Here is a 15015-nt window from a genome sequence, read left to right on the forward strand (position 1 = left end):
ATGAACACTTGAAATGAACGCAGAACTAACCAAGCTAAGGTTATTGTGTCTTTACTTAAGAAACTACATGAAAGTAAAACTAAACAAACACATCTTAATTGTCACTTAATAAACACTTCAAGTTAACATTTGAAACCCAAAGACTAGTGGCATCATTTACTCACCCTTGCAAACATGCATGAAGTTCTTGATTCTGTGGAAGGGCTGCTCGATTGTGAAAATCCCGATCATGATTATTTTAGTAATAATAATATTGAAATCAAGATTTTAACACAATTATTGGTGGGCGATATGATCAAAGTCTTATTTCAGATATCAGATATATAGGTATCAGTGAAATTTCACAATTACAGATACTTCAGCATAAACTAATACTAGGTTAAGTAATGTAAAGTTCCTCAAAACAATTATAGAAGACAAGTAAACAGCCAGAAACACAATGAGAACAAAAAATTTAATTATAAACAAAACTGGCAAATAAATACAATAAATTAAATAAACAGTGCTTTAAGTTTTTCAGGAAGATCAGTGGTATTAGCTAATATAAATGGAATATAATCAAATGTAAAATAACTGCACAGTCTTCTAAATACAGATTAATCCTTAATAAAGCTACTTAAGTTATTCAATCAAGAGTAGTGGGTGATTTTCTCTATGTCTTTTGTTGTTTGATTCTTATTAAAAACACAAACAGCAGCAGGTTTATTAGGCTCATGTCACTTTAAGAGCTGCACTGAAGCAATACAGTAGATTGATACACATCCTATTTTCTTCCAACTGTTTACATTCACTTAAGACGTTAACGATTTACGTGAATGTACGTGAATTATTATCTCGTTTTCATAATCGTTGGAAGTCAAAATCGAAAATTTAAAATCAATTAATTGCACAGCCCTAATCTGCAGGACACAAAAGAAATAGTCAATGGGGTGCAACTTTTTATCCTTATCTTCCTTTGTGTTCAACAGAAGAAAATCACACAGGTTTTGGAGCGTCATTAGGGTGAGTAAATGATGAAAAATGTTAAAGAGTGATGGCAAATATTCTCTTACTCAGCATATGTTCGAGAAGGATAATGAGGTTATCCTCCCAGGCCAGGATATCTCCCTGCTGGCTCTCTGGTGGCCGGTTCCAGTTGAGCAGCTGAAAGTAATTATCCAGTACAGTCCGGATCTCCACCTGCCTATCGCATGGGCTGCTGGAGTGCAGTAGGTGGATCATTGTGGTCAGGCACCGCAGGGACATTCTAAGCAGCTGAGGGTCCCTGGGCTCTTGCGAGGATGAGGCAGGACAGAGGCACCAGGAACGCAGCACAGACATGAGGTCCTTCACAGCCTGGAGGGTGATGGATAGAAGGCCGTTCCTCTGAAACACACACACACACCACAGAAATGACAGCACGTAACAGACTCATGTAGTAAGGTATGTGGACCCCCATGAAACCCCTCAGAAGATAATTCATGTAAACAGGGCCAAATAGTCTAATTTACCTTGCACCCACTGATTACGGCTCCCTGTAGGTGCACCAGCCTCACCACGAGGGGCTCTGGGATTAGTTCACTCTCTTGTAGGTAGTCTGTGGGTGTAACCAGTCATTTAGTGACAAGAATCTTAAAGAAGTCATGACATGAGGAACGTCTTTGTCAAAAAGACTGAAAAATGAGGTCTCACTTGGAAGACACTCACCTCTCAGTTTTAGAAATATGGGCAATGAAAATGGCAAGTGGAATTTGCATGCCGAGCCACTCCCCTTACATATGGGTATATGAGATGGCGGCACGCATCAACTCATTCAGGTTTATACTGAGGAGCCGATACGAGGGCCCCGGCCATTCAGCTGTGATTCAGGGTTGTGGCAGGAGGGACATAATGTCTCTGTTCTCTCCATCAGGGAACAAGACGTTCCCTATCTTTCAGTCACATTCGACGTTATGATGAAAAGACTGACATGGAGTGCAGAAGGTGGATCATTGTGGTCAGGCACCGCAGGGACATTCTATGGGTCCCATGGACATTCCATTCCATGGGTCCAATGGAAAGCTCCACAACCACTGAACTGTGTTACAAATGATGGAGATGCAGATGCTGGCAAGATGTATCGTGCCCTTTTGGCAACTGCTTCCATTAAGTCGTAACCTAACTAGTGCCCCATGTAAGCTTTGAATTTTAGTCCTCCATGCCAATGGGATGGAAGGGACAGGGCTTACCATGGAGACAGTCATAGCTGCTGTTCCTTTTACCTGTTCCGTAGGGAGAAACATGTGGAAATACACATATAGAATGAACCATTGGGCAGTGCAAAATATGGAAATACCTCTGCGGTAGGTATTGCCTAGAAAGGAATGGAACTACTACAACTAGCAAAACTGCCCAGGGAAAGACACGGGTTTACCAACTGGGAAACCGTACCATAGAAGTATACACATATGGGATTACCAAGGGGGAAGCACAACATATGGGGCATCTAGCCCAGTACAGGGGCTGACTGAGTCTGAGCGGGCATGCACTCGAGTACTGGGCCTGGCATTGGGCAACTCCGTCGAGTCTGACTCCCGGAGGATGCTCGGAGGAAACTCAATCCAGCCAGTTTATGCCAAGAGGGGAACTCACCTGGAGAGCCAAGAAGGCACTCTTATCCCCCCTTAGAGGGGAATGGCGCTGCAAGCGAGACACCGAGCCAGCCTTCCCACACATTAGCTGTTTGTACCCAACACACCGGAATAAACCGGCTCTACTCGGAGATTGTAGAATCTCGTAAAGATATTAGGTATTGCTCAGCCCACAGATCTGCAGATGTCTGGAAAGAGGTGCCACGTGCCAACGCCCAGGAAGAGGCAACTCTCCAAGTGGAGTGAGCCCTAACTCCAACGGGACACGGCTTGACTTGGGATTACAGCCTTTCCCTTCTGCTGACCTCCAAAAGCAGACAAAGATGTAAGAGATGTCCATGTAAACATGCAGGGCACAAACAGGACACAGCAACGCAAGGGCTACAAGTTCATCACCTAGTCCTGAAAAGGAGTGCTGTTGCGATCTCGTATGCATCAATCCGAGCGGCATGACCACGGCTGTGGAATGCCATATGCCCCAGGATTCTCTGAAATTGTTTCACTGGAACCACTGTTTTGCCCCTGAACATATTCAGGCAGTTCAGCATTGACGCGTCGTTATATTGACAGAGTCCAATTCCATACCCTGAAAAGAGATGCTCTGCACAGAGGAGAGCTTTCACTTTTCCCAGTTGACCCAAAGCCCCAGATGTCTGAGGTTGCCTGAGCACCATGTCCCTGAGTTCGCACAACAGATTTCGAGAGTGAGCTACAATGAGCCAGTCGTCGAGACAGTTGAGACTGTGAATGCCCACTTCCCTTAACGGTGCGAGGGCAGCCTCTGTGACTTTGGTGAAGATGCGGGGAAACAGGGTCAGCCAAAAGGGGAGGACCTTGTACTGATATGCTTGACCCTCAAAGGCAAACCAAAGAAAAGGTCTGTGTCAAGGCAGAATCGAGACGTGGAAGTACGTGTCCTTCAGGTCGATTGCTGCAAACAAATCTTGGGGATGAATGTATGCCAGAATGCTTTTCTGCATTAACATTTTGCTTGTGAAGGGCCCGGTTCACGCATGGCTTTGCCTGCCACCGAGGTAAAGATGAAGCCGCGGAACCTGGGGGGACGCCTGGCGAACTGAATCACAGGACGGGCTGGGCTTGGGGTTCAGAGGTGATTGGGGCTCCAAAGTGAGACCCCATCTGTCAGTCTTTTCAACATAACATCAAATGTGACTAACAGACATGGAATCAAATTTTGAACCCTTTAAAACTGAGCATCTTTTGTGCAATTGTCATTATTTTAATGTATAGCACAAAAACATATTTTGTTGAGGAGAAAGTTAATTCAAAAATTAAAATTCTGTCATAATTTATGACTTAAGATTTATGTCTTTCCAAACCTGTATTAATTTATTTTTTTGCTGGAACACAAAAGATATTTCGAAAAAAGTCAGAGTACATTTCGTCTATTCGGTTAAAGTCAAAATTGTTTGACAGAATTTAATTTTTTTTGTGAACTATCCCTTAAAAAAATAATTTTCATATAATGGGAACCGCCTACCAACACAGGTTGGCAAAAAAAAAGAAAACCCCCAAAACAAAACAAAAAACAAAGCAAAGCAAAAACAAAACGCAAAAAAACTAAAACAAACAAAGAGCAAAAAACTAAACAAAACACCAAAATGTGAACCTGGAGTGTTTTTTTGTTTTAAGTAAATTGTACCACAGTGCGGACCATAAAACCTGATATGTGAGTTCAAATGGCCAGCCTTCCTCTGGATTTATGACATGCAGAGTAGAAAATCTAACAAACCTCATATAATCAATTCATTATAAACACAATGTTGATGAACCTTTTGGTGAAAAACACCTTTTCAGCACAAGAAGCTAGTTTACCTCACCTCATGACCACAGGCCACTTGGACCCACTGTCGCTTGCCTACTAAACCAATACAGTAGTGGAAGTTGCTTCACAGAGCTTCTAATCACTTGGACAAAGCTTGTAGCACTGTCAGGATCATGTTATTTGTTTTGGCCATTGCCTGCAGGCTTCAACACAGTCCTGCTTCTCATATGTGTTGATTTGTGCTGATGAGGAGACCGGTTAGAATCTAGCCTCAAATGTAACATCTTGATCCCATTCCTTTCTCTCTTTCCTGTCTCATCTGTCATGTACATATGTCATCAATGGTCTTTGCAAGACTCAATTACTCAATAGTTCTTTACAAACAGCAAGCCATTTTTTCTCATGTAAGGCAGGATGTGTGATATCTCCCAGGATGTGATGAAGTGAGTAAATGGGGGTAAAGATTGTGTCAGAAGGCAGGAGTGGGTGACATACCGTGGAAGAGCAAAGGAAGCTCCTCTGGCAGAACAAGAGGGGAGAATTTATACTTGCTTCTCTCCAGCATACTGACCTCCTCCCTGAAAAACACATATCAAAGCTCTTTGTGGAAATGCTTGACACATTCTTACTTATCACTCAAGCAATAAGCTACAGGACACTGCAATAAATCATCTTAAACAATAGAAGCATAGAATATTAAGACTTGTAATTTTTCTTTATTTACTCAAATAGCTTTTTTCTTGTTTTAAGCATAAATCTAACTAATGCATTATTCCATAATAATAATAAATGGCAGTAATACTGTGGTATTTTGATATATACATCAAGTTCATTAATCTACTTATACACCATGGAATTGACATGAATTATGTTTATTTTTCTTGTTTTAAGCAAAAATCTCTTAAAAGTAATAAACTATTCAATACTAATAATAGCAGTACAATTATGTTTTCAGGCTGTAACACCATGGTATTTTATGCATTCCAGATTCCACGGTACTTTACAGAATGTTATTACCATAATGGCTGTTTCCATAAGAATGTGGTGACACTGTAATACTTACTACAGTACAAGGGACTACACAATTCTTCTGCCAATTACCAAAATATACTGTTTATGGAGGCCAAAACAGTGACTGTTTATAGAATTAAATTTCAGTTTAGTCACTGTTATACAACAGCTTTTAACATCCAATCCATTTGTAGAGCTGGAAATATCCATTTTATAACACATACTATTCCATGAACTTCACCTTAGTGGATGGGTAGAACAGTGCTGTTTGAAGAGATGCATTGGTGCTGTGAGGAGTTTATGCTTTGTGTAATTCAGACAGTTGAGCATAAGAACGCTTGAGAGCTGAGAGGTGAGGTCTGGGTGTGTTATTAACTGTTAAAGTGGAGCTGAAACAGAGCTTGCCGCTCTCAAAGGCTCCTACGTATTCCTATTGTGGTTTAACACTCTGCCCAACTCACAGACACACACTCACACACACAGCACACACTCACCCTGCCTGCCGTCTCCTCCACGTCTGATAAGGGTCAAATAGATTTTCGCACAGCAGTAGGCCGTGTTGTACCACCGACTGTAAAGTGCTCTGATCATCTGGCTGCTTCTTCAGCTGTAACATACATACATACATACACATGCTTGACTGAGTCTTGTGAATACACAAACCTAGCTTGTTATCACACAAACACTCCTTTGAATAAAGAAGAGGTCTTCCACCCAAAGCTTTCTGATTCAACCTGTTAGTTCAGAAACCTATAAAAGCACAGTAAACACGTGTATCGTAATAACAATAGCTGCATAACATACAATTAAGTGGACAAAATGTTCACTGGTATGTTTAGAATAAACAAAAAATGCAATACAAATTAAGTGAACTAGTTTTGATATCTAACACTAGAGTAACACTATAAAATTTTGCGGCTTTCTTCTACTGATACTGATACTGATAACGGAGAGGTGACAAGAAAAAAGAAGAAGAGGAGGGGAATGGGATTAGGAAATGACGCAAACTAGACTCATATTTCCCACATGTATCAGCAGTGGTGCAAACCACAGTGAAACAGCTTCACAGATTTTTGGACTTCTTACCTGAGACAAACAGAAGTTTAGGAGCTTGATTGTCTCAAACACAAACCCAGGGGTCTTTTCAGAGTCTATATTCTCCATATTCCTGCAGGCAGAGATTTCAAAAGGATTCACATCAGCACTGGTGTTATTGTACACACCAAATTTGCAATTTAGCATAAACCGCTGCCTTGCATTATCCCTGCTGTTCGAAGATAGAAGCATATCAACAGGGGTTTGAGCCACTGGGGCATTGTCACAAAGAGAATGATGGTGTTCACTATGTGCTCCGTGGGAACTGACCTGCAGATGATGATGAAGAACTTGATGAGGAGCAGTGGGTGTGGAGCAGTGCTGTTCTTGTCCTGCCCTGACATGTGTAGGGCGCTGTGCCACAGCTGGGTGCTGAGGAACACCAGTACCTCCTTGGGGAGGAGGGGAACATCGGCGCTCCATTCCTCCAGCCTGCAGACAAAAACATGTTTGTTTTGCTGTTTTTGTCTGGTTGTGCTTTTTGTTTGTTTTTGTTTTTCTGTTGCATTTCATTTCATTTTGCTTTGCTTTTTGTTTTGTTTTGACGAAGGATTGATAAATAGACATCAAAAAAGTAAAAGTACTGTTTGTTTTATTTAACTGAAGTCATTGAACATAAGCCTTGGTCATCCTTGTTTCGTCTGCTCTTTTTTCTTAGGCCATTGCATCACATTCCATTAACATATTTCCAGACAGCCTCAATTTTTTCTTCTTCAAAATGTTTAATTAGTAGCCCTTGCTGAACTACAACACAGGGCTGGTTCAAACTGTGTGCTAAGATTACAGATCTGGTGTGTATAGGTAAGTTTTCAAAAGATGGATTTTTTCAAACTCAGCAACCGTTAAATATGCAATTAAACAAATATAGACCGCTTAATACCATCATAGTCAGAGTTCCATCTGGACCTGACCACCTACAGATCAACTCCCTGTGTCTGCGACATTTTGATAGGTCAGCATGTAACTGACTCACCGACGAGGCTCCGTCGACTGCACATCAATGATCTTCTCAAAAGACGCCACAAATGCCTCCAACCACTGCTGCAGGTAAACAACATCTTTCTGAAAGAAAGAAAAATGGAAAGAGTAAGAGTCGGTAAAACATCTTTTGACAGTACAGCCCCATTGTCAGAGGAATGGGTTACGAAGAAACGCACACTTTTGGTAATCCAAAAGTGACCAATATCAACAAGTACAATCAATAGTCTCTCAGGCAACCCACCAAATAGTCAAAATAAGTCACAAGCTTAATAAGTCTTTACACCACAAGGTTTCACCAAAGCATGACTGGGCGCTATCTCCAAAATCAGAGCATGCACACCCTTGTGTTAACACAACAGGAAACTACAAAGTATGCAAACTTGTGCAATGTAACAGTGGATACTGTGAATTCTTAATGCAATCAATGCAGTGACACCCATACTTTCGCCAATAGGGCAAAAACAAGTAGTGTTTGCTAGTATAGTTCACATTATAGTATTCTGGTGAGCCCAATATTTATATTATATATATATATATATATTTTTTTTTTTTTCGTTTTTTTTTTTTTTTTTTTTTTCAGAGCAACAGTGTGCTGAGTCACAAAAATAAGTAGCACTTGCAATGTCTCTCATTAGACTGTTTGTGCAAATATAAAAGAGTAAATCTGATTAAATATGGTTTGACAAAAAGTCTTTACACTCTCAACGGGACATCTTTGTACCTTACTTATCCATGAAAGGTTCATAGTAGTACATTAAACATACACATTAAAACTTTAAAGTAGTATGTATGCACCTTTAAGGGGTAGATGGTACAGCATTGTCCCAAAGTTGTACTGCCACAGTGACAAGCTGTTGTACTCCTAAGGGTATCTTTTTTTGTTTTTTTTTCTGAGAGTGTACATCACAACATTTGCCATATGCAAGCATTTATATGTAGTTTTATTGGGTTCCTTATTATAGCTACCATTGCAACCTACTCTGCAAGAAATTCTCACTTTCTGCCTTCAAATCATATTGTTGTTAAAAATTCCCTTTTTCTCAGCTGTGAAGCATGAACAACTGGTGCATAAACCTTCAGTCATACCCTGCTATTCGATCTCATGAATCAATTATAACTAAAACTGGAGGACTAGTTAAACAAATCACATGTCCTGTCTGGGTAATTTAATGAGATAGTCTTTGTATAACACTTCTCTAGCATGAGCATCGCACTAGCAATGGGTTCAAATTCAAGGGAATGCATGAACTGATTGAACGTAACTCTGACATTAAGTATTTCCAGGCATAATCAATGAATCAAAATAACTGCTGATATAATTCACCTTTTGATGGAGAGATCACAATAACCTTTACTGTAAAGTTCTGTTGAGAATGAGTCACAAGCAAGAACATGTGGATCAAGACGAACAAACCCTTGCATGTGACTGTCACTTGAAAGTGGCTGGTGGAAAACATTTCAAAGAGCAAGGAGCTATGCTTAGCTTAAATGATGCGGCTTGATCCGCCCACTCATATAGGGGAAGTTGGGCTGTCAGCAGCTTCATAAAACACTCTCTGAAATGTACACACTCTGATCACAAAATGCAGGGGGCTTCTGGTATACTAAAGCAATGTGCACTACAGCAGAATGCAACTGTAAAATAACATGAAACCTGCTCAAGGTGGAAAAAAAAAAGAACTTTACCAATTGCTGTTCATTTAGGGGCCAGTCCATGTCTCATGGCAGGTGATGTGCGGTGGAGGGGCTCTTGTTACCCCGGACTCTGCTGAGCCCCCACCAAGTTGGTTCTAAAACGTCCAGAATGTGTCCACTTGTAAGCCTCAGTATCAATCAGAATCCATCATGACGCCTCGGTTTAGACGCGCTGGCTTACTTCACTGCTCTTTTCTGCTCTCTTGCTGTCTGTACGTCTGTCAAGCAACCAGGAAATGGCAAGTCACTTTAACTGAGCCACATTTCCTGTCTTCTCTCAGCTGGGCTTATCGTCACCATGTTCGCTTCCTTCTTTGCCGCTACCACAGCTTTATTGGAAGAGTGTGTATCACCTTGCCATGAACAACAACCGGTAAGCTACGGTGTATGATGCATGCAACCTTTCACAACAATTTTATTGAAAATTATGTCTTTATTTATTCTCTTTCAGGTTGTTCAAAACCAGTATGATGGATGGGGAATAGAGCTTTTTAAGTTTCGAAAAGGGCAAAAAAAAAAAAGATTTAGCATAAAAGTCTCATAATAGTGATGTACACAACTAATGCACCAAAGTCCAAGTCTTCTGTAAACATACGACAGCTTTGTGTTACAAACAGTTTGAAATGTACGTTGTTATTCACTGATAATCTTCCTCTCCAGTGAGGTGTTAGTAGCTATGACGAACTGCTATGAGAGTTGAACTTGAGAAAAAGATCACTCTGATTCTTGAGAAAATCAATTGAGTTACTGAAAGACATCTGATTTATAGAATTACTGCAGATTTCAAGATTTTCAGTGAATAGCAACTTAAAGGGTTATTCTGTCATCATTTACTCACACTCATGACATTGCAAACCCATACGAATCCCATATGAATTGAGCTGTTTAATCAAAGAGCTGTTTAATCTCTACTACTCTATTCTATTCTGTTCTATAAAAAAAAAAAATTGCGTTAGATTAAACTGAGAAGGGTCATAGCACTTGCATATTGTTGTCCTACTGTTAGCTTAAGTGCTTCTATTGTTCTCATTTGGAAGTCGCTTTGGATAAAAGCGTCTGCTAAATGAATAAATGTAAATGTAAAGAGCCATGAACAATTTTTATATTGAACAGATTTAATTTAGGGTTTTAATATCAACATATAAACATTGATCAGCGCATATAAAACATCAAAAATGGTAAACGGAAACTCAACAGAAGCTTGCTTGACGCCCGAGAACCATTGACTTTTGTTTTCACACGTCAAGCACCGTTGATCATTGTTTACATGTGAATAAAAGCCTAAATTAAATCTGTGCATCATATAAAACGATCATGTCTCTTCAGAATAATCGCTCAAACCATATGGATTTCTTCTACAATCTCTTAATGAACTTTTTAAAGCATCAAAGTTTTTCAATGGAGGGATGGAAAATCTCTCAGGATTCAATAAAAATATCTTCATTTGAATTTCAAAGATGAACAAACGTCTGGAACGATCATGAGGGTGTGTAACTGTGTGAGAAACAGACCGAAATTTCATCATCAAATTAATCAAATGACTTCATAGGATTTGGTATGCAGTTCAGAAGTTATTTTGTCATTTTGGAGCTTACCCGTTCTCATTCACTTTTATTAAAATAATAATAATAAATCACATTTTTTATTTACAGCAACAAATTCATTGTAAATCATCATGCTATCAAAGGCTGATCAAAAACGTTGTGACATTGTAAACTGAATTCTTTCTAAAGACCTTGACAGAGTTGAAAGCACAGTTGTGCAACAGAGAATCCTCTCATTTCGGCAAAGACTCACACAGACTCTGGCTGAGTGCTGTAATAGCATGCATTCATCCCACAAAAGTCAAAAAGATTTAGTGTGGCTTTCAAATAATAGCTGAAGGGAAACCTGAAGATTGAGCGATGATATATCACTGATTCTGTCATCGGTATGAATCAATAGTCAGGTGGAAATGGCATGCCTTGACTTGATCAGATGCATAAACCAACACATTGACATCTGCATGGGAAGGGAACCCTAAAATGAAACTCTTAAAGCAATGACACGGAACTGCAGTTGAGCTGGTATTGACTCACTCTGCCGATTGATCACTTGATCCTAACTAAGTGCTGAGCTTAATAGGGGGAAATGCCAACAGTGTGTCTCTGTGGATCCAGTTTTGCCTACTGTTTATATCATCACCCTTAATGAGTTTTCCATTTTAAGCTCTGGCACAATTGAATCCAGTAAATTAGTTTTTGAACTTGACACAGATTTCATTTGTTGAGAATACCAGATTTACAAGACCATTTTGGACACTTTTCTGAGAAAGAAAAAAAGAGTTGAATATGATATATGAATATGAATATGAATATATATATATATATATATATATATATATATATATATATATATATATATATATATATATATATATATATATATATATATATATATATATATATATATATATATATATATATATGAATAATTTAACCAATTTCAACATAAATAGTTATAAAATATTTTAAAAATATTTAAAAAAAAATGTTTTGTAGTGTTCTTAATATTATTTGCCACTGGCAGATAAAATATGTGAGAATAACTATATTTATAACCGCTGTTACTTGTCTAGATAATCCATCTGAGTTGCTTCATTTCAAAAGAATTAAAATTGCACTTCCTCAAACTAACCGTCAAAAATAACAACAACAGCCAACATGCTAAAGCTTTTTAATTGATAATGGGAAATGAAAATGTTTCATGCAGATCTCAGAACTGAAACTATTGTGAAACCATTATAAATTCATATTCACATCCATATGTCATGTGGAAAACACTCTTACTACAAGGCATACCTGCCAACAAAAATGAGCTACACTAAATACTTCCTACATAAAACTTTAACTACTTGTGATGTTTCATGAATAAGGTACAAAACTTGAACAAATCAACAAAGTCAGCATATGGAAACTAAAATTGTGTCGAAATACATTTTAGATATTGTGTGATTATTATTTTTGGCACATAATAGTAAAAAAAAAATTATTTAACATTTTAAAAATTATGTATGTACATTTTTGAAGATAAGTTATAGAACTTGCATTAACAAATTCAAGAAAAATATGTGTTTGATCATTTTTCTTACAATATGTTATATGCCAGTGACAGTTAATATTAAGAACACTGCAACAATTTTTTTTTAAAAATTTGGTTACAGAATGGAAATCAATAAAAATTAAGAAAATCGAATGAGATTATGTCTTCCAGTCTAATCCTGGGTGTCATAATTCAATACAGTATAATCATACAGTCATATAATCATGCAGTTTTTGAAAATAAAAACACATTTGATGTTGAAACTTTGAGTTGTGTGATTTTCATTTTTTGTTATAGTCAAGAATGTCAAAACCGCTGAGGTGGAACAGACCAAAATCCCCATTTCAAGGGGGAGATGGAGACATTTGATGTGTTTAAAATGAAATGCTTTTCATGCAAGATTAATTCCATGTTAAGACAATATCAAATTGGTATTTTTAATGAGTACCTTATTCATGGGAACTAATTGCTATTCATTTCCCTTTTCCATAAATATGATAATTGTCTTGTGATGATTTAAGGAGAGTTAGTTACATTCAGGTCAGTTCTTGAATGGTATATTTGAGTTCAGTGGTATTCTCTGAAGATGGCAAATCACAGATGAGCCATTCTGTTTGAGATTCCTTGCGGCTCTCAGCGCCTGCAGCTGCTCAGCGGACACAAAGAGAGTTTTTCACCGGGGTTCTATTAATTATTCTCAATGTCAGTAAACACAGGCCCCAGGGCACATGTGAAAAAGACTTTTCACGAGGCAAAACATTAAAAATACTTTAACATTCAACCGTTTTCATGATTATTCAAGACAAATTAACTCTATGCACACCTAGACCAACTTAAAAGGCTCAACCAGTCGCACCATGTACTGTGTGGCTTCCATACAAACAGCCCATACCGCCACCAACTGCCACAAGCCTCACCCACTATAGCAACAGGATAATGTCCTTTAAACATAACCCTAAAAGAAGGCAGCAATCACTTCCTCTTAGTTAGGTTATAGGGGATCAAAATTAGTATAGAATAAATGGTAGCTTCATGACATACCATTGAACAAAGTAGTGTAGCTGAATTACTGTTCCTGATTAGCCTTCTTCCAGGTGATTGAAACGTTAAATGAGTCAAAGAGGGTTAAAAATAGTCAAACAGTCCCACGGGGAAGTCTCGGAAAGTACTGGAGCTCCTTGACAGCAGAGGCCTGGACTTGTCCCTCCACCTGGGGTTTTTTGAAGTCTTTCTCTAAAAAGCAGTGTGGATTGCCCTGCAGCATTGAAAACGTTACTGTTTTTTTACCAGGCCTGCCAATTTTGGTTTTGCGGAAAAAAATGTAACAAACAAAAATAAGATAAAAAAATAAGAAGTCAACGTTTAGCTAAATGTTACATTGTCTCAACATTTAGATATGATATGCATCAAGGCCAGACTTTAAAAGCAACAAATAGTATCACTTCCAAAACCGAAGTCATATTAAAAATGTGTCTTCTGCATACAGTATAAGTATGTTTAATCAAATGTGTGTGGTGATCAAGTATGTGTTTAAGGTTGTAAATTGTGTCAATTGTTTTTAACACATTTCTAACATGTATTATCACACTGCTATATTTCTAGCATGTTTTAGCATATAGCATGTGTTAACATTGCTATCATGTTTTAGCCATAGATGTACAGTATATATACACGTAGATTCCTCATCATTAGCGGCTGTTTCTAAGGGCCAATATACGTAAGTCTGTAAACACTTGAGACGAGAGCAAGTGTTTGTCTGTAACCATAGTTATTCACAAGTATGCATATCTACTATATAGCTGTAAGTTAACAGTCTTTAGCAGATATACCGACTACCGATTTCTTGTCATCATGATTGGCCGATACCGATCCTGATCATTCAAACATTATATAAGTGATATGTAACCTCTCTGTTGACTGTCACTGTTAACCCTTTAACCCCTGAAGGCATTTTTAATGATTTTTTAATGATAAGTGGCATACTTAAATGTAATAACTCTACAATCAATCAATAAAACAAGGCATCATCAAGTACATGGTTCATTTGATAGAAAACCTTTCAACTTTGAAAGAAAATAGATTTTGATCACGTTTGGAGGACCTTATGTTACTGCTGAGAAAACCCCAGAAAAGTTATGCAATTTATTGATTCATGCTTGACATGATTAGAAAGTATATATGACAGGTCATAAAATCAAGTTTGGGCTTGTTCACAATCATGTCAACTGCATCTGGGCCAGATTTTTATATTATGTTGATATTATGATTATATGTTGATATCTCAAAACAATTCAAAATAATGACATTTGGAACCATGGTAATCTTTTTAATCAAAAGTCCAAAAACCTCTCCAAACAAAAGATCAAATATTTTAGTGAAAATAAAAACTACAAGTGTAAATGCATATAATGTAATATAATATAATATCATTTTTTATATAATAACATATAAAAAGTAACAAGTAATAAGATCCTGATTGATGAGTGATGATTTTCCAGTGCTGTGTCAGCTTTGCGCTTCTAATCTATGGCGCACACACAGTAAATCAAGACCTGTCAATCTGAGTGATCGATCCAGTGACAGTCCAATCTTTAAACATCGTCCCTATCCTACTGACCATACCTGAGATCCAGATTCCATTAGTATAACTTTTTTAAATGACGTTAGAAAACACTGCATCATGATCAGGATGAGTTTGGATCCCGGCAATCCTAGCTTTAGCAAAGCAGCATGCCATGATGTCACTCCGTGAGAATT

At 38.1% G+C, this 15015-nt stretch overlaps 1 protein-coding gene across 4 annotated transcripts in view; it reads right to left on the reverse strand.

The window, feature by feature from the left end:
• nbeal2 (neurobeachin-like 2) overlaps positions 1 to 15015 on the reverse strand; it is a 76465-nt gene that overhangs the window by 52091 nt on the left and 9359 nt on the right. For 2 of the 4 annotated variants that reach the window (XM_081388431.1, XM_081388429.1), the window contains exons 1-8: positions 9169 to 9400; positions 7475 to 7563; positions 6772 to 6933; positions 6493 to 6574; positions 5901 to 6013; positions 4891 to 4973; positions 1491 to 1576; positions 1053 to 1365 (exon numbers count right to left, since the gene is read on the reverse strand). In XM_081388431.1, coding sequence (XP_081244557.1) covers positions 1053 to 1365; positions 1491 to 1576; positions 4891 to 4973; positions 5901 to 6013; positions 6493 to 6574; positions 6772 to 6933; positions 7475 to 7563; positions 9169 to 9198 — 958 coding nt within the window. In that variant the 5' untranslated portion in view covers positions 9199 to 9400. Of the gene's footprint in view, positions 1 to 1052; positions 1366 to 1490; positions 1577 to 4890; positions 4974 to 5900; positions 6014 to 6492; positions 6575 to 6771; positions 6934 to 7474; positions 7564 to 9168; positions 9401 to 15015 lie in introns of those variants that run through there. The other 2 variants (XM_081388430.1, XM_081388428.1) reach the window with 1 other exon arrangement.

This window comes from Scardinius erythrophthalmus, assembly GCF_964197995.2.
Source record: "Scardinius erythrophthalmus genome assembly, chromosome: 16".
In the NCBI taxonomy this organism is placed as follows: domain Eukaryota; kingdom Metazoa; phylum Chordata; class Actinopteri; order Cypriniformes; family Leuciscidae; genus Scardinius; species Scardinius erythrophthalmus.